The sequence below is a fragment of the Podarcis pityusensis genome, assembly GCF_964106645.2.
Source record: "Podarcis pityusensis genome assembly, chromosome: 3".
NCBI lineage: Eukaryota > Metazoa > Chordata > Lepidosauria > Squamata > Lacertidae > Podarcis > Podarcis pityusensis.
Genome location: NC_138026.1, coordinates 10632910 through 10660418, shown reverse-complemented (window position 1 = coordinate 10660418; position 27509 = coordinate 10632910). Strand labels below are relative to the sequence as shown.

Genomic DNA, 27509 nt, shown 5'->3' with positions numbered 1-27509 from the left:
GTTATGATGCTCCTCGCTTCTGAGAGTAGGTGGCTTATGAGTTCTTTGTAAGGTGAGTATACATTGTTGTCTTGGCAGATGTTTGCTAGGGCAAGTTTTGGAGTTGCTTCTCATACCCGTTTCATTATTTGGCAGCTTTCTTGTAGGACAGACATCCGAAAGGGTTGGGATTGGGGGCATTTATGCTGCTAACATAGGACACGGGTAGCGCTGTGGGTTAAACCAAAGAGCCTAGGACTTGCCAATCAGAAGGTCGGTGGTTCGAATCCCCGCGACGGGGTGAGCTCCCGTTGCTTGGTCCCTGCTCCTGCCAACTTAGCAGTTCGAAAGCACGTTAAAGTGCAAGTAGATAAATAGGTACCACTCTTGTGAGAAGGTAAACGCCATTTCCGTGCGCTGCTCTGGTTCGCCAAAAGCGGCTTAGTCATGCTGGCCACATGACCCGGAAGCTGTACGCCAGCTCCCTCGGCCAATAAAGCGAGATGAGCGCCGCAACCCCAGAGTCGGTCACGACTGGACCTAATGGTCAGGGGTCCCTTTACCTTTACCTTTACCATTTATTTATTTTTAAAAGAAGTGGACTTGGGAATATACGGTTTCGAATGGAGGAAGAAGAGAAGGAGGAGGGGTGGAAGAAAGACTTGACCCTCAACCACTTCCCTGCTCAGAATTGCTCACCACCAATTCTGGAAAGGGAGCAATTTGAGTGGAAAGGGAGCCGTTTACCTTCCTGCCGGAGCGGTACCTATTTATTTACTTGCACTTTGACGTGCTTTCGAACTGCTAGGTTGGCTGGAGCAGGGACCGAGCAACGGGAGCTCACCCCGTCGCGGGGATTCGAACCGCCGACCTTCTGATCGGCAAGTCCTAGGCTCTGCGGTTTAACCCACAGCGCCACCCGCGTCCCTAAATAAATGGTGGCGCTCCTTAAATAGATACAAGACGTAGTTTGCCCTTTATATTTGCAGAGAAGTAGAGGGAGAAGACATTGGCCTACTTATCAGCAGTCTGGCACTCTCCATGGACCTTTCACCTTTGCAAAAAAAAGCAATCCTCTCTGCTGGCAATAAAGATGTTTTTTCAGCCCACCAGCCTCTCCCTCGCCGCCCCCCCCCTCCCCGCTACGCAGGAAGGAGCTGACACTCCATTTGTGTAGCTTGGGAAATAAATCTGCCCACTTCCCATAAAGGGATGGGGATAGGTGTGGTGTAGTAAAATAAGGAACAGCCCTTTCCCTAAGACGAAGGGGCAAAGTGGTATAAGGGGCCTGACTTGGAATCAGCAGATCTGGTGAGAGAGGACGGGAGCAAGGGAGCAGACAGGGGTTCGTGCTTGAGCTCTGAATCATCGGAATGTATAAATCAAGTGCGGGAAAAGTCGGGGAGCCTTGACACGGAGCAATCTGCCTGAGAAGCACCTTGGCGGGTAAGTGCTTGCTGATCCTAAAAGGGCGAAAGGGAGACGGAATAGGAGCCAGTTCAGCACAGAGAAACCAAGTTAAGTGTTTTGCAATAGAGGGCAAGATGGCAAGCAGGGGTGATTGGGCTTAGCCGCTATACCAGCGTCACATTAAAGGGGGGAATTCTGCACGTGCCGTTTCTTCTCCCACTGGGGTTTCTGTGCCTCAGCTTTTAAAAGACCAGAAGACACCCCCCCCCCCTTTTTAGTAAACAAGTGAGAACTGAGATCCCTGATACCTTCCAAGCAAAGAGTAAGTAAACTTTGCTTCAGGATGAGAACAGAAATTGTGTGGCGGCAGCAGGAGGCCCCATTAGCTAAAGTGGTGCCTCAGGTTAAGAACAGTTTCAGGTTAAGAACGGTTAAGAATTAAGTTCTTAACCCGAGGTACCACTGTATTTGGATGCACTCAACATCACTGCTTTCCTTCTCTTTCTGAAAACAGGCCTCTCATCTTCTTGAGGGAGCGGTTACCATGTTCTGCTTCCTTGCCTGCCTGTTAGTCCTTGTACGAGAAGTGCCAGCCAGGCCAACGAAGGAAACGGGATCTACAGCTCCTGGAGATGCGAAAATCCTTTTCCAGTTGAAGCCGAACACTTGGGAGGAAAATGTCAACCTCAGTAGCCTGTCCTGCGGGGATCTGCGTGCCCAGACATGGACCTCCTTCCGCCTCAGAAATCAGAGCCTGACTTCTTTCCCTGCCTGCTTGCCTGAGCTTCTGGTGCATTTGGACGTGAGTGTCAACCTCTTGCCTGAATTCAACAGCCAGGAGGTGGCTGACTTGCCAATGTTGCAATCCCTCTCCCTGAGGCAGAATAAGATTCAGCAAGTGACATGGGATGCCAGGAACCTCAGCCGCCTCCAGTTCCTGGACCTGAGCTTCAATTTGCTATCAGTTGTGCCCGCATGCAGTGCATCTGCTCCGCAAAACCTCAAGTGGTTTTCTCTAGCTGGAAATCCCATTGTCGAAATCCAGCCATTGGCTTTTTCCTGCTATCCTCAATTGCGGACCCTGAACCTGTCTTCTACTTGGCTGGGGAAGGATGGGAAAGAGGGGATTAAGGAATCTGCCTTTGCAACCATCTTCCTGCCTGGGGACGCCACCGAAAATGCAGGAAGTGATATCTACTCGATGGACCTGAGCGCAACCTATCTGGAGAGATGTAAGTACCGAAACCGAAGAGGAAAGCATCAAGCACCAAACACTTAGGGTGTGGGGAAAAGAGGAGACAGTGGCTGTAAGGATTTCAACTGTTTTGCCAATGTGGTGATGGGGATAATTTCGAAGAGGGATGTAACACTAGAACTAAATTTGAACTGGAAACACATAATTTGTATGCACGTTTAAAGTCTTGACTATAAAAGTGCAAAATGAATGAGGGAATAGCTCGACTGCGTTTTCCGCTTCTGGACATTTATAAATTTTTATTTGTGCGTTCACCAAAATTTCTACGGCAAAAGCTGAATGCCATCCCGAAGTATATCTATGAAGAAATCACATATTTAAAATTAAAATACAAATTCACTCTTTGGATGAATTTGTTAAGGAATATTTGGGCAAAATTTCAACCCTACTTAGCATGAATTCAGTTTTTAATAGCCCCAGTCCCCAATGCTCATGCTACATTACATAGAAAGTTTTAATATAGTGGTACCTCTGGTTACGAACTGAATCTGTTCCGGAGGTCCATCCGTAACCGGAAACCATTCTTATCCTGAGGTGCGCTTTTGCTAATGGTATCTCCCGCTGCATGTGCACTAACATTTCCGCTCGCATCCTGGGGCAAAGTTCACAACCAGGAGCAGCTACTTCTGGGTTAGCCGAGCTCGTAGCCCAGAGCGTGTGCAACCAGAAGCGTCCACAACCAGAGGTACCACTGTAGTTCAAAATCAATAGTAGCTATAGTGACTTGTCAAACCCTCAAAATAACTCATGCACAGCAATCTTATGGATAAACACCACACAACTACCTGGCATCTTTTATTCTATTTTATTTTAATTTATGTAATGTCTTAGCCTACTGTATGGAAAACACTAAAAGGAAACCCAAACTTGCAACCAACCAAAAAAGAAATAAATCAGTAGTCACTCAATGCCTCCATGCAGAACAGTGAGAAGTGAGGTTACAGAGGCAGAGAGCCTTCTCGGTAGTGGCGCCTGCCCTGTGGAACGCCCTCCCATCAGATGTCAAGGGAATAAACAACTATCGGACTTTTCGAAGACATCTGAAGGCAGCCCTGTTTATGGAAGTTTTTAATGTTTGATGTTTTATCATGTTTTTAATATTCTGTTGGGAGCCACCCAGAGTCAGATGGGTGGAGTATTAACAACATCTCCTCATAGGATGCACATCAGGGCCCTTGACATCCCAGATTTGGGTAGTCATGAGACTTGCTTTTACAGAGGGAAAAGTCTCGTTTGATGGGCTGTATCAGAGGACAGTCCTCTGTTTGCAAGAGATTAAGGAACAAACTAACATTTGGACTACAGAAAAGCATACATTTTCAGACTAGGCAGCAATCATAAAGGATAACTTCCTGGTGGTGCGGACATACAATGTGGGGTAGTCCACACTAGGATGCAGAGTTGATCACCTAGTTTTTTATTGGAAGATGAACAATGAATGGCAACCAATTGGAAGACTGGGGGCCTTGAAGCCTGTGAACAGCCTGAAGTGTCTGAACTTGGAGAGTCTCCATTTTGGAGAGTCAAAATGGAGAGCTTCCCAGTAATCTCATACAGCCTGAAACACCAGTTCTATTCACAAACAAATGGCACCATAGTTCAGAGCACAGAGACATTCACACACATTACATCCATCTGGAATATTTTATTGGAATTGTCTTCATGGTAGGGACATAACTATGAACCAATATATAAGCCCATAGTATATTTCAGAAGACCTCTATGCAACTTCACCCCGATACTGAATTCTGGAACTAAGGACCCAGGAAACATCTCAGCCTTCATGTAATTCTTGCTTCTCTTCAACTCAGCCACTAGAGAACATTTGCACACTCACCAATATTTGTCAGGAGCAAAACAAGTTGTCTTTAAGATGTCATGAAGGCTGCTTGTATGTCAAATGGAGTTTCCTCTGTAATATGTTTGTTTGTTTGTTTGTTTGTTTGTCTTCCGCTTGACCCTCAGTGCATCAGAACTGGACCAAAGATCTGCCCAGGCTCTCATTCCTTTATTTAACAAAAATGAGCAGGCTGAGAAGCCTTGATGTCGACACCTTCCTGCATCTTCCTGAGCTGATATTATTGGACTGCCAATATTCCCATGCCCTCAGTCTGGTGGAAACAGAGTCTTTCACCCACACGCCTCGCATGGGTTTCCTCATATTCCAAAAGTAAGTTTTCCTATCTCTGAGGATTCCCCTGACACCAAGCCTCCCTTGTAAGCACAGGTGGACATTGTTAGGACTTGAATTCAGTTGTAGGACTGTGGTCTGATAATCTGATAAATTATTACGACATTAAATGGACTGATTCTGTAATGGTGGAAGGGAACATAGGGGGTAAAATCACACACACACACACACACACACACACACCACTTTTCATTACAGAATTTAAACTGATGTAGACCTATAAAGTAGTCATTTACGATTCAGTCTTCCTTCTGTATGCAAAATGTTTCTGGAGACAAAAAGTATTCAAAGAAAACCAATTATGGGGATCTTTTTTGCCCCATCAAATGAAAAGTGTTTGGGTAAGTATCTTCCAGCAAAATGTAATCCAGTGATGTAAATTTAAGGGCCCAGGCACAGTTTGCTTTTTGAAAACAAAAAGACCTTAGGACAAAAATTGTCTAAAAATAAGAATATTGATTTTTTTGCCACTGTGGTCCCATTCCCCGCTCTCCTAGCTAATGTTAAAATGCTAGTGTTTAAAATGCCTCTCACAAAATGCTAGTGTTTAAAATGCCTCTCACAAAAACTAAGACAGATGCAGAGAAGCATGCGTGACCACCTTTCTTCTGACTCTAGCACATGGCTTTGTTTGGGGACACTTTGCTACCTAGAGATGCATTGAAAGTTACCGTATTTTTTGCTCTATAAGACTCACTTTTTCTCTCCTAAAATGTAAGGGGAAATGTGTGTGCGTCTTATGGAGCGAATGCAGGCTGCACAGCTATCCCAGAAGCCAGAACAGCAAGAGGGATTGCTGCTTTCACTGCGCAGTGATCCCTCTTGCTGTTCTGGCTTCTGAGATTCAGAATATTTTTTTTCTTGTTTTCCTCCTCCAAAAACTAGGTGCGTCTTGTGGTCTGGTGCGTCTTACAGAGCAAAAAATACGGTGACTTCGGGTAGGAAAGCCACCTGTAAAAACGTTTGTTCAGTTATTTATTGAACTGGTTTTAAGCTGGTTTGTATTTTCTGGGTAAGGGGCAAGACTGAACTCTGCATCCTGAATGAAAACAAAATGTTGTTACGTTTCTATCAGAATGATTTAGGGTTCATACATCGTCAGACATTTTAGATTTTCTATTTCTCCGTTTCAACGTGCATTCCTACACTAGTTTTTGAACTGATCTGTCTCTCTGTGTATGTGCATACATGTGTGTGAGCATGTGCTGGTCCAATAGTCTGGCACCTGAGGTAAAAAGAACAAAATGGCACCATTCTGAGTGAAGATCTACATTAGGAACAAGGATAGGAGACTATCAGAGCCTCCTATTCGTCAAGAGGTTGTTGTAGAAGCGGCATGGAGTGAGGCTGCCCAGGAGGTGGCAAATCCGGCCTCCAAGGAATGCACTACAGCTGAAGAATTCCTTGGAGGCCAGGTCTGCTGGCCCTGTGGATCCTGCCGCCTGAGGCAGTCGCTTCACATGCCTCATAGGTGGGCCAGGCCTGATGTGGGTTTGATCTAATACATTGTTAGCTGTCTTGGGTGTTTCTGGAAGGGAAGGTGGAATACAAATGGATTATAAAAAAATATTTTAGAAATAATCACTGCTCTGGAGAAGGCAGAAACTGCATGTAATTTGATAGAATTAGCTATTAAAACGATAGCCCATACGTTGGTTGACCTAGTTTCTCTTATTCCAGCTGCAATTTGAGCTCTTTCAGTCCATGGAATCTCAGCTCACCACAAAACGTAAGGATCAACCTCTATGGCAACCCTTTGGTGTGCAGTTGTGATCTTTCCTGGCTGCTCTCCAAGCCAGACAGAATACTTCTACAGAGGTAAGGAGAAATTTAGAAGCTGGTTCAAGGTACGTTGTTGGCAGTCTGTGTTGCTGCTTGTAAACTCCTGCTCTCATCTCTTTCCTTTTGATATAAAAGAAATGTCTTACTCTAGTGGCGACAAAGATAAGACCGAGCATATCATAGAAATAAGCGCTACAGGTGAATAAAAATTGCCTTCCCAAATCTATTGTCCTCCAGATGTTTTGGAAAACACTTATCATCTTCCCTCACCAACATTGGCTATGCTGGAGTCCACAACATCTGAAGGATAGCAAGTTGGGGAAATGCTGGTTTATTTATCTATTTTTAAATCTCTCTCTAATATAGCCTCATTTCAGTTTTTGTGGGGCTAGCGCACATATTTAAGAGCACATATTTAAGAGCACCAGCTCTAGGATACGTGCTCACATGTCCGTCAGTTTCACCATATCTTTCAAGAAAATGACATGCAGGCTAAAGTTATGCACCAGAAATATGCACAGTGACTGGAATATTGTTGATGAGAGGATTACAGTTCTTGGATTCTAGAATTATTACAATTAGGTTACATTTCTAAACTGAGTTGTCAGCCTGTGGCTGGCCAACTTGGTATAATGGTCTGAAACACTCATGCATGCAACTCATACATAGCCTCAAACTATGGATATATCTCTGAGTGATGTTATGTTGAGGACAATACTGATCTCATTCCACTTCCTAATGACAACTGTTCTTGTTTCTCATATATTAGGGCATCAGAAACTTTGTGCTACCCAGAGGCCAAAGAAGCATCTGGACCTATGTTGCTGTCCAAGTTCTACACGGAGTGCCAAAGGCAAAGAATTTCCAACTTCACTCAAGTCAAGCTTTACGGTACGTCTCCCAGCTTCACGACAGACACCCTTCCAGACTCCAGTACATTTCCCCAAGAATGGCCCAGCAGCCCTTCTTCTCCTCAATGCCCTCATTTGACTTGGGGAGATACAGCAAAGGAGGCTCCAACCGAAGCAGACATTCTTGCCTACAAAGATAAAACATTTGGCAGATCTACAGACGGCCCACCTACCACAGCAGCTCCTTCAAGAACTCTGGGGGAACTCTCTTCTGATCCAACCCTAGTGAGCATGACTGAAATGAATCAAAGGAAACACGACACCACAGTAGTGGATGGTTTTATTGGCCACGAGGACGAAACATGGTCCCACTTCGCTCAGCTCAGTCCTACAGCTGAAGAGACAGCGGCAGATTCTTCTGTGTTGATCCCACACAATACGGTAAGGCCAGCTCAGTCTACACCACTGTTGCAAAGCCCCACTAAGGGAGTCCCTCTTCTGAATCTTGCAACCACTCGTAACAGTCCAAGATCTTATGAAGATTATTATGACTACGATAAGCAGGAGGAGGAATTCGTGGCTCAGGGCCTTGGGCCTTGTGATTACGATCCATGCAGACACCTCCAAAAGCCTTGCTTTGATCTCCAGTTACTGTCTCCTTGCCTGTGCCCGGGGATCTCTGATGAATTCACCATCCCAGATCCTCCGAGGCTCCGCGAGATATCTGAAATTAGGGACACGTCAGCAGAGGTCTGCTGGTGTGCCCCATATTCAGTGGTAAGATTCTACCAGCTTGCTTACCGCCCTCAGGACAGCAAGAATTTCACTGTATCTGGAGAGATTTATGCCACGGCTAGGCGATACACACTGTACAATCTCCTGCCTGGCTCAACTTACCAAGTATGCATAATGGCTTCAAACAAGGCAGGATTGAGCCAGACTGCAGATTGGAATGAGCCCAGTTCTCCATGTGGTTCCTTTAAAACAAAGTCCAGCTACAAATCTATCTTTGCCACTTTGTGTGCAACGAGTGGATTCTTTCTTATTGCTACCGTCTTGTTGTCAGTGTGTCTCTGCAAAAAGTGTAAAGGACCCCACACTGAGCATTATAACACACACCTTGTCTCGTATAAAAACCCTGCTTTTGATTACTCCTTAAAATAAAGGTGAACAGGATTGGCAAAAAAAAAAAAAATCTATTTGATGGCATTTGCCTTTTTGTACAGCAAAAGGGAAGAAAACAGTTTAAAATACCTTTCCTGCTCTGTGAGCTTCTTTCCAGAATTTAAATTGTTGTTTGGATAAGTACAGTAAATAAATAGGAGAAGTAGGCAACAGGAAAGTATTTCTTTGCTTCTGAAAGTGTCTTAAAAAACCAAAGTATTCATTACGAATCTAAATTTGCAGGGGGGGATTCCACCCCCATTATTCCTTCTCCCTGCAGCTCCCTAAAAGATTGTGGGCAGCAGGGGAGAAAATCAGCAAAAAGTACCTCCCACTTCCTCCAATACTGGCCATGATCCTGCTATCAGAAAATTGAGCCCCAGTCAGATGCTGCTACCACCTTCTTTAACGTGACTCATTAGTGGAATCCTGTGTCCCTTGCACAATGCCATGTTATGAATCTCATTCCTACTTCAGGTTTCAGAACAAAATATTGAGCGTGCAATTTTTCATCACTATATTGGCTTTACATGGGCTGAAAAGCCTTTTTGCAAGGTTGTTGTTCCTAGCAGCACCCTCTATTTATCTGGAACAGCCTGGTTATGTCATTATGATGTTGTGATCTGCAGTATCAAATAAGTGGTCAGGCTGGAAGCAGATGCACACAGTAGTGAAGAGAGATAAGGCTAAGTTAATACTAGCAGCAGCTAGATTAATCTACCAGTGAGATAAAGATACTAGAATAAATGTGTAGAAGCCACATTAGAAAGCCAATCCATCTTCACATTATTCCTACCATAGGAGTTGAATAACAACTAGCAGCACAATTAGACACCAATAGTTGAGTCATAGAAAAATTTATTTTAAAAGTGCAGAGGCACTGACTATGGACAAGCCTTCACATCATTTTTCAGTTCTCTTTAAAACATTTGAGACATGTGGTATCTATTCTTGTCCAGTTGTAAGAATGTACCTGAGTGCTTCTACAGTACATCATGCTCTATTTTGTCTTGATAAACTTAAAAAGCTTCTTTATCTTCTTACTCTGCAACACAACTGGACTGCAGCAGTCTGAGGTTACATAAACTATCAAGTATCTTTTCAATATACCTTCTTTATACAAGTTAGAATATATCAAACATACTAAAATTGTTTTTATACTCCATCAAGCCTTTGATTCCACAATAAATTCACTTCTGGTGAGATAGCAGCATAATCCAACATGCAAAAGTTCATTTTCAGTTTATAGAACCTTTTTACAGGTCATCTTGCTCACCATATGCAAAAGACTACATGCCTATAGATGGACTGTGCTCTGACAGGCCATCATTTATCTTCCATGTCTGATGTTTTAAATAGGAAATTTAAAAACTGCCTCCTACTGTTTTATTAAAAGAACTAGCATATTCATTTCATACTAACCACTAATGCAGAATACTTGCTTGCTTGAGCTACAGAAGTCCTAGAGATCACCTGTGACATTGCCCAGAATTTTATTCATTATGTCCTAATCATGTCTTTTTTCCATCAGTGGACTTTTCAACATCCTATAAGCTAACCACACTGTAAGTCCTTTCTTAGTTTTAACTTCACTACCTTTATTTTATTGTGTTTTGTTGAATATGGGAAACCAAACTCTTGTACCATACAGGTAACAAGAGGAGCATCTGTTCTGGCAATATTAGCAGCTCCACCCACTACTTCATAGATCAATTTTAGTAATCCAGTTTCTTATCTACTATGCTACTTTTTTCATTATTTCAACACATTTAATCATGATGTCTAATTTGTGAAGAGAGCGTTTATCTCTTTCCTAAAGTTTCACGGTTGCCTTGCTTAGTCAGCAATTCAATTCTAAACATTTATACAAGAGTCGTTAGGTTAGTGCACATCATAATTTACTATGTCCTTGCATAACAAAGGCTGCCCTTTCCTAAACATTAGACTATTAAGAAGGGTGGTTCAAGGTTTTAGTTTGAACATTTTTATCAACAGTGTAGGACTTAGTAAAGTAGGCTTCCGTTTGCCCCACATCCTAAAAACAATGAAATGGAAGGGGGCTGTGATGTGTTGAATTCAAATACATCAAGGAGGGTAGCATAGCAATCCCCCCCCCCCAAATAAGTGAAAACTTCAGAAAAGCAATGAACAATAACCATCAGGTGATAATCTCTGCAAGTGTTTGTGCATTAAGGTAAAAAATTATATTTTATTTGTAACAAATTGAAAAAAGTACATTGAAAATTCTGCATATTTACATGATCAAAACTTCATTTTAACTTCCGAATAGCTTCAATGTGAAGACATGGTTTCCACTGAGACAAAGCTATCAAAAAGTGTTCTTTATCCATAGTCCAAAGATAATGCAGGCAATGCCATCCCAGCACAAACTGAGCAAGAAGTAAGCAACTCACTCAGAGCCTTCATTTGCTGTTTAGTACCTGAACTGTTTTTTCGGCCATAATGATAGTAACTGTAAGCAGATGCTGTTGTTGTGAAAGCTGTGATGCACCTTCAGGGAGGAAACAATCGTATTAGTTCCCTAGGAAACACATGGAGAAAAAAGTACCATAGCTCACTAGTAAAGAAGGGTAGGTAAGGGCAAGGGATGTTCGACTTGTCGTGAATAGAACAAATTTCTCCTACAGCAGCCAAAGCTGATTTTTAACACTGAGCTCTCTGGAAGCCCAAACAAAAATCTAGTTAAGCCAAAATATGAACATCAGAATCTTCCTTATAATAAGCTAGACCACCAACCCATCTGGTCACTGGTGAGAGTCTACTTTCACTGGCTGCAGCTCTTGTAGGTCTTTCGCAGTCTTACTTACCCAAGAGCTGAAGAGGACTGAACCAGAGACCTTAGTATTGCAGGGTTAAGTATATGGTCCAGGGGCCTCTCTATCATAATAATTCTAAATTGATTCATGCATATCATCTTGCTACCCCACTTTAAACTCTTCCATCTAGAGTCCCAGATGTTGTTGAACTACAACTCCCATCACCCATAGCTAGCAAGGCCAGAGCTCAGGGATGATGGGAGTTGTAGTCCAACAACATCTGGGGACCCACAGGTTGAGAACCGACCAACCCCTGCAATGAGGGAATCTTTAGGTCGGTATTATTTTATCTCATACTGCATGAGGAGCCACGGTAGCGCTGCTTGCCTAGAGATAATTCTAGTCCTAAATTTATTGACCACATACCAATTCAGCATAAGTAGTAACTCTGAATATAATCCCATGTCAGTAGGGCTGCAATCCTATGCACAGGCTTACTTCGAAGTTTAAAATACCCAGAATTGAGCTGCAATTGCTTTAACTTGGTTGCTTGCAGCCACTAGTGACATGATTTCAGCAACCATACAAATAGGTGATGTCCAAAACTGCTCATCTTTCAGAATTGCCTGTTCCCCCACAAATCAGTTGTATCGTAACAATTACCGTATTTTTTGCCCTATAGGACGCACTTTTCCCCCTCCAAAAATGAAGGGGAAATCTGTGTGCGTCCTATGGGGCGGATGCAGGCTTTCGCTGAAGCTTGGAGAGCGAGAGGGGTCAGTGCGCACCGACCCCTCTCGCTCTCCAGGCTTCAAAAAGCTATCAGCAAGCCTGGGGAGCCCACAGGAGTTCCCGCAGGGCTCCCTAGGCTGCGGATAGCAGCCTGCTGCCCAGAGCACGGGACGTGCTGAAGCAGAGCGCCCCGTGCTTCGGGCAGCTATCCTCAGCCTAGGGAGCCTGCTGCCTTTGTTTTTCTCCTCTATAAACTACGGTAGGTGCGTTTTTAAAAGCTTGGGCTTCCGCCGCCCCAGTTGGGGGGGGGGGATAATATTTTCTTTCTTTCTTTCCCCCTCAAAAAACTAGGTGCGTCCTATGGGCCGGTGCGTCCTATAGGGCGAAAAATGCGGTATAAGGGCTACATACCATAAGGTCTGAAGATACATACTGTCCACATAATTGAAAACCGGAGCTGCTAAAGAAGCTGCCACTAAGATGAGCTGGACTACCGTGTTCATCTGGTGAGAGATTACGTGAAAACTGAAGTCACACATTAACATTCCTTTTCCACCTGAAATCAACAGGATCTAAAAGTGCTACACTTTTAGCAGTAATGAAAATTGGTAAATTAAAGGCACATTTGAAAAATAAAACCAAGAATGTAGAAATAATTCCTGCAGTTTTCCTCTGACACCATAAACATTGGGGGCCCAATTCAGTTTTTAAAAAACGACAATTTCCTGTTCAAACTGGGGAAACTGCAGATTATTGTAGTTGCTTAAATAAATCAGGATTACACTGTTGTGTGAATGAACCAGAGTTTCCAAAGTTCAGACATTAACAGAAAACTTCGTATGATTTAAAACAGAAGCATTCACACCTCCTTCCCTCATTGTAAAAGGAGTTCACCAACTGTGACTCGCACAAGTAATGCTTAAAACATGGTTTATTGTTATGTTTGAACCAGGCCAGGAAGTAAAAACTTCTCATAAAGAACAGGATTCTGCAAAGTGAAGGCTTAAATCAGGCATAGGCAAACTTTGGCCCTCCAGATGTTCGGGACTACAATTCCTATCCTCTCTAGCTAACAGGACCAGTGGTTGGGGATGATGGGAATTGTAGTCCCAAACATCTGGAGGGCCGGAGTTTGCCTATGCCTGGCTTAAATAAACATTTTTCACTAGTGAGAAGTTGAGGCAGCACAGATATCCCCTAAAGGGATCCCATACTGGTCCCTTTACAAGAGATGTCAGAATTTAAAGGAAGAAAACCCACACTGCCAAATCAGAACTTGGAGCCCTCACCCAAATCCTCTCTCATACTTTCACTGGGCTTGCTGATGGTAGAGAATAGTACAAAAACATCCATACCCAACTGTGCTGCATGGTGACATAGACTAGGTATCAAATGAATAGCAAGATGTACAATTGCTCTTACCTTGCTGATAAATGTTGGCTTTAACTGAGCAGTGGCATAACATGGATTGAAATATCTACTAAGTGTTCTCTGTAGAAGACAGAAAGTTTGATTTGTAATTCTATCGAGGAGAAAAGTCTAATAAGCATGTGAGCTAGTAAGAACCAACTAAGGCATTTAGAAAGGCAACACGATCATTTTCCATCTTCATATTTAATAATACAATAATTTAAATAGTCATTTTACTATTTATATCCCACCCCCCCTTGGTACAAATAAGGTGTGACTGATTTAAAGTCAAAACAAACACCTGCATACTTACTGGTGGAGGAAGAGTTCTGTATCGCACGTAAAAAACAGCAGCAATTAATGCAATGTCCCTTAAAATGATCATAGATGTAAGAGGAACTGGAAAAAACCCATGATATTTGTTAACATAAGCATGCAGAAAGGCAATTCAAATCCTAATATATACAAGTGTACAGTGGTACTTCGGGTTACAAACTTAATTTGTTCCGGAAGTCCGTTCTTAACCCGAAACCATTCTTAACCTGAGGCACGCTTTCACTAATGGGGCCTCCTGCCGCCGTGCGATTTCCATTCTCATCCTGGGGCAAAGTTCGCAACCCGTAGCAACTACTTCCTGGTTAGCGGAGTTCGTAACACGAAGCGTTTGTAACCCGAGGTACCACTGTATAGCATCCAAAGACCCATCAGCACATAAAGTAATTTTTTTAAATCATTTGCTTTCTTTTATTTAGTCTAAATTTAGGGCATTTAGTTTGCTGTCCACCTATTGAATACCACACATTTAAAACACAGCATCTTGAGTTCAGATAGGGAATACAAAAACCCATTGTTTAATATGCACTGGCTGCTATAAAAGTACAACTGTAAAGTGAATAAAAGTCAATTATTTTTTAAATAAAACCATAAAAAACATACATTTTCCTTAAGTAATGTCTTGACTAGTACCAAAACCCAGTGGTTAACATCTATACAGCAATCAACTTCTCATTCAGATCCATTGTTAATGGAGGCTTTTTCTTTGCTTTTTTTAGGATACTGTTTTAAAATGTGTGTTTGCATACGTAAATAACCTTATTTATATATGCCACTACTGCGGCCCGTGTTTTGTTAGCCCAAAAATGGAAAATGAGTGATGTCCCAAGTAAAGAAGAATAGCAACTTAAACTGATGGAATATGCGCAGCTTGCAGACCTAACATATAGAATAGAACAAGAAGAACATACGTTTAAAGAAGATTGGAAAATGTTTATTGATTATATGGGGGAAATTGTGTACACTTGAAAACGTTGGCAGCATTAAGATTAAATTCAACAATGTAAATAAGTTTTGATGGATGTAATAATGGAATACTGAAAGTTTTAGTTTATCTAAAATATGCAGGGACTTATGTTATGCAAAATGAACCATGGAAACAGAAGAAAGGAAGTCATTGATATTTTAAAGTTGTGTAAAACAGAAAATTTAATAAAACTTATAGATAAAGTGTGTGTCTGCTGGTGCTTTTAACTGTATCTTTTGTTGTGTTTTTCATTTTGGTTAGGTACTGTTTTTGTAAATATTTCTAACTTGCATCCTAGAAAGGTAGGACAGAAATCTCAGATGCAAACAAATGCAACAGAATTCATGAAAGAGTACCAATTATCATTTAAAGCCACCACTCTCTACGAATATGAATTCAGTAAGTGACTTCAAGGAAGGATATGGATTAACATTGTTTTTAGGATGTGGGGCAAACGGAAGCCTACATCTTTACTATTTTGAAAGTCACAGTCCTTTGGTATAAGTCTTCCTGATTATCCACAGAGAAAGCAGGTTCAAACTACTCCATAATCATGTCAGGTTCCAACCCCATGTGATTAAGAACTCTTGCAGTTGTTAAGTTTGGAAAGTTTTACGTTTGAAACAAGCATCTGCAACCACCTATGTGCATAGCAGCTTGTAAAGAAACTGCTGGGTTGATATTTACACACCATTACTGCTCTGCAGGTGGGTGATTAATGTGAACCGTGTCATCACACTGTCTGGATACTATATTGTGAGGGCAAGCTGGGAAGCTATGGGTGGTCTCCAGATAACTTGCTCCATCAGCTTGTGCAATGTAATTCCCTCCAAATCTATTCAGGGAGTTCCCCCAACTCCCTGGAGCAGATTTGGGGAGAGCAAGGGTCTCACACATAGGAAGGGGGAAATTCTGTTGTGCAAGTGGCTACCCTTGTACTGACAGAATGAATTTTTTTGTTATTGCCCTATAGAATTAAAGTGATTAACTATTCAAGCCATTCAAGAACAATATTCATCTGCTTACCTGGAATAAGATTTGCACAAGTCAGGCTAATGTACAGGACACTGATGAGAACTTTATCAGCCAGAGGGTCGAGGGCACTTCCCAAAGCAGATTTTTGGTTGGCCCAGTTTCGTGCAATAAAGCCATCCAACTGAAAACGCAAATTGAACAGACAGCTAAGACAAAGTAACTCTTTTAATGGTACTATTAACCTTGGCCAGAATTGAAAGAGCTTATTCAGGAGTGCCCATAGGCTAAGACATGCCAAGTGAGATTTCTGACTCCCCTCAACCCTTTGAACAGCAGACACCTGAGCATGGCAGCATGCCATATCACAAATTGCTTTTGAAAGTCTCCTTATTTCGGGAAGATTAGTACAGGCATGTTCAGACAGGACTTGGGTGGTGAGGGCTGGCAGGAATGGAATCAAAATGGGGCTACTGAGAAACAATAGGAGACTATTAGCACAACAGGAGGTACCCAAGACTTACAGAAATAACAAATATATATATTGAGCTGAGCATACTCAGTAGCTATGAAATATTTAGTATTGGTTAGAAAAGAAAAACATAAACCAGGGGTTGGGGAGGAGGAGCGAGAGAATGAAATGACCTCCTTAAATTCCTTACAGCAATCTGAAAGAGGGCAGAGTTGGCTGGCATCCTGAACTGAAGCACCCCTTGCATACAATAATGGCCAAGTACAATGACACAAGCATTTATTCTTAGGGAAATGGTTTGTTTGTTAAAGTCATGCTTAAAAAAAACAAAACCCCAAGTAGAGATTAGAAGCACACAGTCAAGAAAATTGTAAAAAGTTGGTTTCAACATAGCCAGTCTCTTATCTTAAGCTGCAAACGAAAAGAATGGAAAATTCTCTCTTTACCTATTGAATCATATTATTCCTATAAAATAAAAAGATGTACAAAAACTAAACTGAAAGACATGCTCATTTCTTCTGTAAAACGTTTCAAAATGGTATGCTAAAACTTACCAAATCTGTTATTCCAGCCAGAGTAAATACACCCAATGCAATATTGAAATTTTCTTCAACAATCAAGTAGCCCAAAACCGGTGCCAGACCAATCCTTGCCATTGAGAGTAAATTAGGAATTGTCCAAGGGTTTTCATACTGGAAAGAACAAAACAACAGGAAGTAAGCTTATTAAAAATCAAATACACATTACCTCAACTCAGTCTGCTTGGGTATTGATTTTAGCTTTTAGAATGAAAAGCAGGCGAGGAAAGGCTACACATAAACAATACCCCCCCCAAAATGGGAAAACACATTCAGATGGCTAAGACTCCAGTCCTAACCCTGCTAACCTGGAAATAAGCTGCGCTGAAACAAAAGGACTTACTTATAGGTAGACATGGCTAGGACTGTAGTATACACATGTGAAAATATTGCCCTAGAGAAAGTCTTCCCGGTTTAGAATCTGAAGTGATGTTTTGACATAAAAATATTTTCAAATAAACAAATCCCCATGTAAAGAATGACAATTCAGAGCCAATTCGCACACTGCTTTCTTTCTGATTCAAAACGGAATGTATGAATTGGCTCCACTGAAAGTAGCAGGCTGGAAGAAAGGAAGTTTTCTGTAGTGATCTATGATGTCTTCTTATGTTCAAGCTACTACTTAAACACAGTGGCCACTAATGTACTCTCCTTCACTGGAGGTTTTTTAAACAGAGGTTGGATGGCCACCGTGTCAGGGATTTTTTAGCTGTGATTCCTGAATTGCTGGGGATTGGGCTAGATTACCTTTGGGGTCCCTTCCAACTCTATGATTCTATGTACGTTTGAAACAGGCATCTGCAACCACCTATGTGCATAGCAGTTTGTAAAGAAACTGCTGAGTTGATGTTTACACATCATTACGTCACTGGTCAGCCTGTAATTGCAGGCAGGCATTAACACTTCTACTTTTTCACTCCATTGGTATATTTCAATTCTCCATATGGAAACAAGGTCCTGCACATGAATAAGTCTTCCAATAAACATGAATGGCCTATATCCATAACAATATAATTTCTGAATATTTGAAATGGGGAAATAAAGAAGGTCGCAACAGCCATTTTTAAGATCTCAAAATGCTTTTTTTTTTTTCCCCACTGAAGCAGCTGCTTCTTTCTTCCATCTCCACAAGCAAGTATAAGCTTATACAGTGGTACCTCGGGTTACATACGCTTCAGGTTACAGACGCTTCAGCTTACAGACTCCACTAACCCAGAAATATTACCTCGGGTTAAGAACTTTGCTTCAGGATGAGAACAGAAATTGTGCTCCAGTGGCGCAGCGGCAGCAGGAGGCCCCATTAGCTAAAGTGATGCTTCAGGTTAAGAACAGTTTCAGGTTAAGAACAGACCTCCGGAATGAATTTAGTTCTTAACCCAAGGTACCACTGTATACGGAAAGCTAAGCATAAAACTTTCCAAACTTAACAACTGCAAGAGTTCTTAATCACATGGGGTTGGAACCTGACATGATTATGGAGTAGTTTGAACCACTTTCTCTGGATCTGCACCAGATTGCAAAGGGAAAACTTGCTACCGCTGATGTCAGTCTCCATCAGGCAATCTGGCAGACCTACAAAGGAAATCATTTCAAGCACAGGTGGAAACAAGTCCAGGACAAACACTGCAGAACACATTATCAGAATTTGCCAATGAGGAGATCCTGGAGTGTGCCCAAAATAGTAAGGAGAAGGAGTTTCTCTAAGGTCAGTGGGAAATATGTTTTCACTCATCACTACAGTGAGACTGGTACACGAGAGAAAGGGAAGCCAAGCTCCTACTGAAGCAGGCGGGCCGTATACAAGCCTGTGTGTTTGCATACCCGCCAATATTTCTCCGATGAAAATAGGGATGTCCCATCCCAGAATGATAATTCTATTTCTACCCCACACATCTTAATGGGTTGCCCCAGCTACTCTGGGCAGCTTCAAACATACAGTAGTACCTCGGGTTAAGTACTTACCGTATTTTTCGATCTATAAGGCGCACCAGACCACAAGACGCACCTAGTCTTTGGAGGAGGAAAACAAGGAAAAAAAATATTCTGAATCTCAGTAGCCAGAACAGCAAGAGGGATCGCTGCGCAGTGAAAGCAGCGATCCCTCTTGCTGTTCTGGCTTCTGGGATAGCTGCGCAGCCTGCATTCGCTCCATAAGACGCACGCAGATTTCCCCTTACTTTTTAGGAGGGCAAAAGTGAGTCTTATAGAGCAAAAAATACGGTAATTTGTTCCGGAGCTCCATTCTTAACCTGAAACTGTTCTTAACCTGGAGACCACTTTAGCTAATGAGGCCTCCTGCTGCTGCTGGAGCACAATTTCTGTTCTCATCCTGAAGCAAAGTTCTTAACCCGAGGTACTATTTCTCAGTTAGTGGAGTCTATAACCTGAAGCGTATGTAACCTGAAGCGTATGTAACCCGAGGTACCACTGTATATAAAAACATTAAAAAACATTTAAAAAACACTTCCCTAAATATAAGATAATTAGAAGGTACTTGAAAGTATCAAATAGGCCTAAGATTAGAATAAGAATTTTGTACAGTGGTACCTTGGGTTAAGTACTTAATTCGTTCCAGATGTCTGTTCTTAACCAGAACCTGTTCTTAACCTGAAGCACCACTTTAGCTAATGGGGCCTCCTGCTGCTGCTGCTGCGCTGCCGGAGCACGATTTCTGTTCTCATCCTGAAGCAAAGTTCTTAACCTGAAGCACTTTTCTGAGTTAGCGGAGTCTGTAACCTGAAGCGTATGTAACCCGAGGTATCACTGTATTGTAATATGGATTTAAGTCAATAAGAAAAAAGATGAAGAAAGTAAATTGAAGGAGTAAATTGTAGTAGAAAAATGATTTTGGAGAACTGTTACAAGTTGATACAATGAAATTCAGTTAGGGGGATTTGAGGAAGTCAGTTAATAATGGAATTTAAAATGAACTTCAAAAGGAATGTGTTTTTATTTTTGTTTTTTCTTTTGTTTTTTCTCTCTTAGTATTGTAATGTTCTCTCTTTTGTATGTTTTATATGTTAGATCTGTTTAAAAAACAAAAGGAAAAAAACCCACACATTTCCCTATACAGGATTGCCTTCAGTTACAGATGGGTAGCCGTGTTGGTCTGCCATAGTCGAAATAAAAAAATTCCTTCCTGTAGCACCTTAAAGACCAACTAAGTTAGTTCTTGGTATAAGCTTTCGTGTGCATGCACACTTCTTCAGATACACTGAAACAGAAGTTACCAGATATATATATCTGGTATATAGAATATATAGAAGGATCTGGTAACTTCTGTTTCAGTGTATCTGAAGAAGTGTGCATGCACACGAAAGCTTATACCAAGAACTAACTTAGTTGGTCTTTAAGGTGCTACAGGAAGGAATTTTTTATTTCGAGGATTGCCTTCAGACGGCTCGGGGATCAGATAACGCCATACCCTCCAACATTTCTCCAGTGAAAATAGGGACAGCCTAAGGAAAAGTGGCACATTTCGGGGTCAAATCAGAAAGCGGGACGGCTTCTGTAAATCAAGGCCGTCCCTGGAAAATAGGGACACTTGGGAAGGTCTGCTGTATCCGATATCGTGGACCTATTAAAAAAAAAACCTTCCCAAGCCACAGACAATTAGCAGGTCAAGGAGAGGAGTCCATACAAACGTAGCAACTCTTTCAATATTCAAGAACATTCCTGCAGAAGTAGTCCAGCCCCGACCCTCCTTGAGCCCTACAGGCTACTTCCCCCAATGTAAAAAAAGTGGGGATCTCCTCGTCTTCTAACCATCGCAGGGAACCCAACGGACCCATTCGATCCACGCGCTAAATTAGATGCCCTTTCACATATGGAAGGGAGGAAAGCAAAAAGACAAAAACCGCTCCGAAACCTTTTTGAACGTAGCAAAACCAGGGCGAAACCTTCCTCGGGTTTGCCAAGTGCCAGAAATTCGGTTTTGTGCGTGTTCCCCGCCACCGCCCCCTTGACCCTCTTGTTGCTGTGGAGGCGCTATGGGCCGCGAGGGAGGGCCGCATCCGGGGCCTCGAGTGGCCGCGAAGCCCCAGGCCGCCTGCTTCGGCGGGGGATGAGGGGTGGGCGCGCTTCTCCCCTTACCAGTTCGGCGTATCCGCGAGGAGGCCTGGCTTTCCCGGCGCCGCGCTCCGAGTTCCCCGCGGGCCCTCCCACCCCGCAGCTGGCCCAGGCCCGCAGCAGCTGCTGCCGGGAGCCCGTGGGGCGCAGCAGGCGGTGAGGGGAGGCGGCGGCGGCGAGCGGCGCCCGGGAGAGGAGTCCCCGGCGCGCCCTGGCGGGGTTGGCGCCCCTCAGGAACCGCCAGCCGCAGGCGCCGCCCTTGGCCAGCCAGGCCGCGGGCAACATGGCTGGCCTCTCCGCCCGCTCAGAGGAGAACCACGGCGACGACGCTGAGGGGCGGCAGCGGCGGCTCCTCCTCCCCGGCTGCTGCCCCCACCGCCGGCCCCCGCCGCCGCCTCCTCGCCCTCCATTCAACTTAGGCCGGGCCGGGCCTTTCGCCTCAGAGAGGCGCTTTACGTTGCCTTTCGCGACAGCGCCGCGCTTTACGGCGGAGCTCCCGACCTGCGGCGACGTTGCTTAGGAGACGGAGCGTGGGAGAACGTCAGGACGCAGCCTGTGCGGGGGAGCGCGCGGTTTTGACGCTTTTCCGGTCGCCAAAGGCAGCGGGTGGGGGGGGGGTTAGGTATCCACAGCTTAAGGCCTAAAATGGAAGCCATGATAAAAAATAGCTTTGTGGCATGCAAACCAATAAATGACTATTTAATCAAAGCAGTAAGTGGTTTGGGGTTTCAAAAATAGCTTTATTGTACTCAAACCATGGGTGGCGCTGTGGGTTAAACCACAGAGCCTAGGACTTGCGGATCAGAAGGTCGGCGGTTCGAATCCCCACGATGGGGTGAGCGCCTGTTGCTTGGTCCCTGCTCCTGCCAACCTAATAATAATAATAATAATTTATTATTTATACCCCGCCCATCTGGCTGGGCTTCCCCAGCCACTCTGGGCGGCTTCCAAAAAAACATTAAAAGCTTCCCTAAACAGGGCTGCCTTCAGATGCCTTTGGACCTAGCAGTTCAAAAGCACAAAGTGCAAGTAGATAAATAGGTACCGCTCCGGCGGGAAGGTAAACGGCGATTCCGTGCGCTGCTCTGGTTCACCAGAAGTGGCTTAGTCATGCTGGCCACATGACCCGGAAGCTGTACGCTGGCTCCCTCGGCCAGTAAAGCAAGATGAGCGCTGCAACCCCAGAGTCGGCCACAGCTGGACCTAACGGTCAGGGGTCCCTTTACCTTTTTACTCAAACCATTGAACAAATAATTGTGTTTTCCTTTAAAAAATAGCTTTATTCACAGAAACCAATAAACAAAAGGTTAAAACAAAACAGAATAGCTTTATTGCACTCACACAAATAAATAGATGAATGTTACAGCAGGTTGAAGGGGGGTGTTGACTCTGTCCATAATTTTAAAATGTCAGCAGTTTGGTTTTTTTCCTGAATTTAAGATACTTTTAAGGATGCAGAAACAGTACCTGGTCAATTCAAAGGCTACAAGACTGTCTACATGAGTAATCTTAAACCTTTGAAGACAAGGGCTGCAGCTTTAACCTAATGGTGCATCCCTTAACTTTTTACTGTATGTTTGTATGGTAGAAATGCTGTTGTTGTGAGCCGCCTTAGTTCAGGCTGTGATTCACTTGAGCAGCAATGGTCTACTATTTCCAAACGATCACGCAAGACCCAACCCTCCTCTTCCACCTAACCAGCAACAGGTAGGCACAGCTTGGGGAACGGCACAAAGTGTTCCTATTCTACCCATAAGCAAATTCAATACATTCATGGGTGTACATCACAGTTGATACCTTCCTTTTCTATACAAATGTAATGGAAAAATAATAGCATTCTAAAACAGAATTAGTGCCCTGTGCTGGAAATTTCTCCAGTATTCCCAAGCCTATGGTTGATTGTAAGCGGTCTTACAATCTTCAAAACCTGCCTATGAAACTGGCTATCAGCCAAGGATAATTTCAATACAATATAGAACTATTTCAAAATCACGTTTCCTTCACTTGACACACTTTCCCCTTTTTAAAACCATGCTAAATATTATGGGTTGCATCCAGTATTAGCTACACTTAGAATAGAACCATTGAAATGAATGGACATGACTAACTTTAAATCCAATGAATCTAACTCAAGCATACCTTGGTTGGATGCAACCCAATATAATTACTGAGCGCATTATTTGTTGTATTTAAATAAAATATCAACATTTACTACTAGTGTGCCCAAGTTTTCAAAATGAACATTTTAAAAGGCAATTGCTCATACAAGAATCATGAATGAGTTACACACTTTCATATTCCCTTCTCACATATGGCTTCTATGTCCACCTCCTGTTTATTGGTAACCAGTTTGCTGTCGTGTCTGAATCAGTGAGCTACAGTTCGAACTGAGATAAAAACTGAAAAGGAAGCCTTTTCAACCGACACGCAAAACAGCAAAAGGAACGAGTGGGGAACACAAGATCTAACAGCAAGCAGACCAGCAGCACAACTCACCTCTGAAAACCACCACACACAAACCAAAAGGAAGCCTTTTGTGATCACAAAACACACTTCTATGTTTCTGCTTGTCTGCATAGAGCCAATGTGTTTACTGCAGAATGCAACATGAGAATATGCTAAGCATTTTTAATCATTGCAGTTGCAATTAAACATGTTGGATTAACATTCTCTCTTGCAGTGCCATTTGAAGATGGCATCTTAAAACAATGCATAAGTTTCACTTATTGTTTTAAGTTTTATTTATTTACATGACTTTGAAATGGCAGCTGAAGTCATTTTCTCCATTATGATAATAACCTATCTGAGCAGGTTTCTGCACATATTTTGTAACACCTGGTGTAACAAAGTACTGATTTTAAAAAAGGTCTTGCAGCCTTAAAAAAAGGCCTTGGTAGCCTTAACAGAGTATTGTGTTGTGTTCTACTGATCCTCTTCAAAAAAATCAGTTACTTTGGTTGCTGAATTCCTTCACATAGTTTGAAGCTGATACAGCCTTGGACCTTTTTTCAAGAAATAACCCTGGTCATTTAAAGATCCAATGAAGTTTTCAAAGTCAGCTACCTGGAAGAATCACACAAAGTAAGTTTATTATCTGGAGAGACAAAACACTACACATTATGCTATAAGCCTCTTTCCTCACAAGAAGTTGATATTTAAACTATTTAAATATTTTTAATCCAGAAGGGAATTTCAAAAACAATTTGTCACACAAGGATCTGCTGTGTGAAAGGGTGGAGGGATCAAAAATTCACCTAAGCTAATACAAGCCTTCATCTGAAGGAGGACCTTGTTTAATTTTATTTTTTAAAGAGATCATTTTCTATTCATTCTCTAGTTAAAGTGTAGCAGGGCACAACTCTCTCTGACTGTCCTAAGTTATCTATGCAATTGTCAGTGTTCACACAGCGAAATACTGCAGAAAAAAATAAAATCTGCAGAAATTGCAACACACTTCAAGATAGTTCACAGATGTCAGGCTGTTAAAGAAGAAAGGCAAGTTTCAGTAACAACAAAGTTTGCGGTGCTGATGTTAAATGATATATTAGTAGGGCAACCAATCTCAAATACAATTTCTAAATGCATAGGCAAAGTTCAGCCATCAGAGCTGGAGCAATATGATTAAAGTCCTCTGAACCATGGAAGTACAGATGCTGGGATCGGAACTTATTTTTTCAACCGATAATTCCAATATCAAATTTAATCCTTTCCAAATACACAATTTTATTTTTACTTACTTTTACGTTTACCTCCTTTGCAATCTGCCGCAGCTGCTGAACCTCAAAAAGGCTGTTGTAGGTTCTTTCTGCAATACGATGAAGGGCAGAAACAAACCTCTTTGCTTGCGACCTGTTGCTCATTCCGGAACCGTGTTGCGAACGATCAAAATCCAACTTCCCAAACTCATCGGAGTAAGTTCCTAACATGCTTGAAGAAGAAACACACAGAAACATCAGTAAACAATGAAGGCATAAAACTTGGGAGAGAAGTGCCTTTGGAAGAGTTAACCATAAAAGCAAGCTTGAAGCTGTTGTTCATTTTCTGCAGGGAATGTAGGGAATCACCAGTGGATTGATCAATTAGAGCTCTCTCCCCCACCTGCCAACATCCATGGCTTCTCCCTCCATTCTAGTGTAGAAAACAGCTCCCTGTACCCAATGGGGAATGTGACATTGGACCTACTGTGAACATTGGAGCCACTGAATTTGAGCAGCTCAGTTTGCATATTCCTGCCTAGTACAGTGAGTGGAGGGACAGGAAAATGTGTACATATCACTGAAATAAATAAAAGCACCACCAGGTGTGCACTAGAGCCCCGCAGACCTTTGGTTTGCTGTAAATTGAGTTTTATTCTGGTGCATACTACCTGTATTTCATTATTTCTATGACATCTTCAGCATCTTCTTTGGTGGCCTTTTCTTTTAATTCTAACCTTGACCGTGCCTTAAACAAACAAACAAACAATAATTAAAATTAAAATGGGTTTTATCCAAGTCATACTCAAGTAGACCTACTGAAATATAGGGGCCTGATTAACTTAAGTCCGTTGACTTCAATGGGTACTCCAAATGGGATTTAGTCAGCAATAACCCTTTGCAATAACCAACCTTGTCTCCTCCCTAATTTATTCAGATCAGAAAAGCTACGTGAAAGGAGTTTACATCAGCAGCCGAAAAATACAGACAAATACACACTACATTTTTCAGTTTGGATGTGGATATAGTTCAGAAAGCTGCTGAATTTTGTGGCATTTAGGACAGAACAGAACAGAACTCCATCAGTGCTGGCTGAGAACACATGCTTCGTACACAAAGCCCCAGGTTTATTCCCTGGCGTCTCTACTTAAAGGACATCAAGTAACCAACCTGGGAAATGTCCTTGTGCCAAGACCTTGGAGAACCACTGACAGATGGAATAAGCAATGCTGGGCTAAAGGATTCAGTGGCATGACCCAGTTTAAGGCCGTTTCATATAGTTTAAAATTAAAGATGAAGAATGGGGATTGTTCCACTTAGCAAGCTGAAATGCTTGTGATGAAGAAATGATTAAAAAGAGCACATCACTGAACACCTTTCTTGGAACAAAGGCAACTTAGAGTATCAATGTAATGGACTGGGGAGAGAGAAGTAAAGTTGAATCAGCCACAAGAAAAAGAATGGATAATCCGGGTCACACCAGCAGAATCGTATTTAAAAAGTGAGATATCCAGTGGAATATCTCTGTTTGCGAGATCTTTTCTGGAATAACGTCCAGCATGAGGCATTAAATTTTAAGGAGTATCTCTACTTTGAGGCTAAAGTTACAAGGGATGGATGAGGGAGCCATTCAATAAAACGGAAGACAGCAAACATGGCTGAGCCTAATTTGTTAACTTTGTTGTTGTTGTTTAGTTGTTTAGTTGTGTCCGACTCTTCATGACCCCATGGACCAGAGCACGCCAGGCACTCCTGTCTTCCACTGCCTCCCACAGTTTGGTCAAACTCATGCTGGTAGCTTCGAGTGTTAACTTTTAGTATCCTCAATTTTATTGACAGAAAACGATGGTAGCAGCGTGTGTTTAAAAAAAAAAAAAGACAGAGTTTTCCTTGCTCTCCTGCAATCTCAAGAATCGGGCAACTCAGATTTGATCCAAATCCAGTCCCACCAGTTTGATGGAATTACAGTGGTACCTCAGGTTACATATGCTTCAGGTTACACACACTTCAGGTTACAGACTCTACTAACCCAGAAATAGTGCTTCAGGTTCAGAACTTTGCTTCAGGATGAGAACAGAAATTGTGCTCCGGCGGCGCGGCCCCAGGAGGCCCCATTAGCTTAAGTGGTGCTTCAGGTTAAGAACAGTTCCAGGTTAAGAACGAACGAATTAAGTACTTAACCTGAGGTACCACTGTACATCTATTTATTTAAATTAGGATTTTTAAAAAAGAAAATATTTGCGCTGCCTCCCAACGCCCACATTAAAATCACTAGCATTTGGGCAGTCTGTCACTTGGCAAAACTTTCCTACTGCAAGAAATCCAAGCAGCAAGAAATATAAAATGAAAGGAAACCTCGGTAAGACGTATCAACGATTCCAACTGTCGTGTGGTGATAGGTGTGCTGTCTGCTCTTTGGCTTTGTTGTCGGAGTTGAAGGTAGAATTCCTGGAGGACCTGAGCAGCCTCTGGAGATAGCGTGGGGTGCACATACTGACGGGCATAGCCAACATACTTCCTCAACAGCTGGTGCGGAACTGGGTCAAAATTTTCTCCTGGAATGACCTGACGATTGAAAACACGCTTTAGGTATTATGGCATTCCGCTCAGCTCCGGAAGTGGACAGTGCCATCAGATTTGAACCACTGTGGCTCCCACAGGTAAGAGTGGGAGTGAGAAACTTGGGAGACCCAGGCTGAAGTCTCTCACCTCATGTAAGTCACTCTGCCTCACAGATCCTCACAACAGAGGGTAGATTGTGAGAATGGCTGTAACACATGTAAAAACGCTTTGAACACTGAAATGCTATATAGCAAACATAATGGCTGGGATCCAGCTTCCCATCCTGAGTGTAAGTGGGAAATGTTTTTGGT

At 42.6% G+C, this 27509-nt stretch overlaps 2 protein-coding genes across 5 annotated transcripts in view; one reads left to right on the top strand and one right to left on the bottom strand.

Annotated features, from left to right (window-relative positions):
- Positions 1-1130: 1130 nt before the first annotated feature.
- Positions 1131-12612, top strand: LRRN4 (leucine rich repeat neuronal 4). Of its 4 annotated transcripts, none has more exons than XM_080999077.1 (6): positions 1131-1425; positions 1904-2621; positions 4610-4814; positions 6516-6653; positions 7387-7909; positions 12493-12612. In XM_080999077.1, exons 2-6 carry the CDS (start codon positions 1934-1936, stop codon positions 12520-12522), a joined length of 1584 nt encoding a protein of 527 aa, XP_080855203.1. In that variant the 5' UTR covers positions 1131-1425; positions 1904-1933; the 3' UTR covers positions 12523-12612. The 4 variants fall into 4 exon arrangements, with proteins under 4 accessions (XP_080855203.1, XP_080855202.1, XP_080855200.1 ...); XM_080999076.1 differs by lacking the exon at positions 12493-12612 and adding an exon at positions 1629-1711 and having other exon boundaries at positions 7387-8663; XM_080999074.1 differs by lacking the exon at positions 12493-12612 and having other exon boundaries at positions 7387-8663.
- The window catches only part of MCM8 (minichromosome maintenance 8 homologous recombination repair factor), a 40332-nt gene continuing 22296 nt past the window's right edge, over positions 9474-27509 (bottom strand). The window contains 10 exon segments of the mRNA XM_080999445.1: positions 9474-11085; positions 11087-11144; positions 12553-12644; positions 13564-13632; positions 13865-13950; positions 15878-16007; positions 16850-16987; positions 24679-24868; positions 25308-25384; positions 26992-27201. Of these exon segments, the coding sequence (XP_080855571.1) occupies positions 11056-11085; positions 11087-11144; positions 12553-12644; positions 13564-13632; positions 13865-13950; positions 15878-16007; positions 16850-16987; positions 24679-24868; positions 25308-25384; positions 26992-27201 (1080 nt within the window). The 3' untranslated portion in view covers positions 9474-11055.

Coding starts and splice junctions, on each gene's coding strand:
- LRRN4 (XM_080999074.1), top strand. CDS start 1,934: ATGTTCTGCTTCCTTGCCTGCCTGTTAGTCCTTGTACGAGAAGTGCCA. Junction 2,622..4,609: donor CGCAACCTATCTGGAGAGAT/GTAAGTACCGAA, acceptor CTTGACCCTCAG/TGCATCAGAACTGGACCAAA. Junction 4,815..6,515: donor GGTTTCCTCATATTCCAAAA/GTAAGTTTTCCT, acceptor CTCTTATTCCAG/CTGCAATTTGAGCTCTTTCA.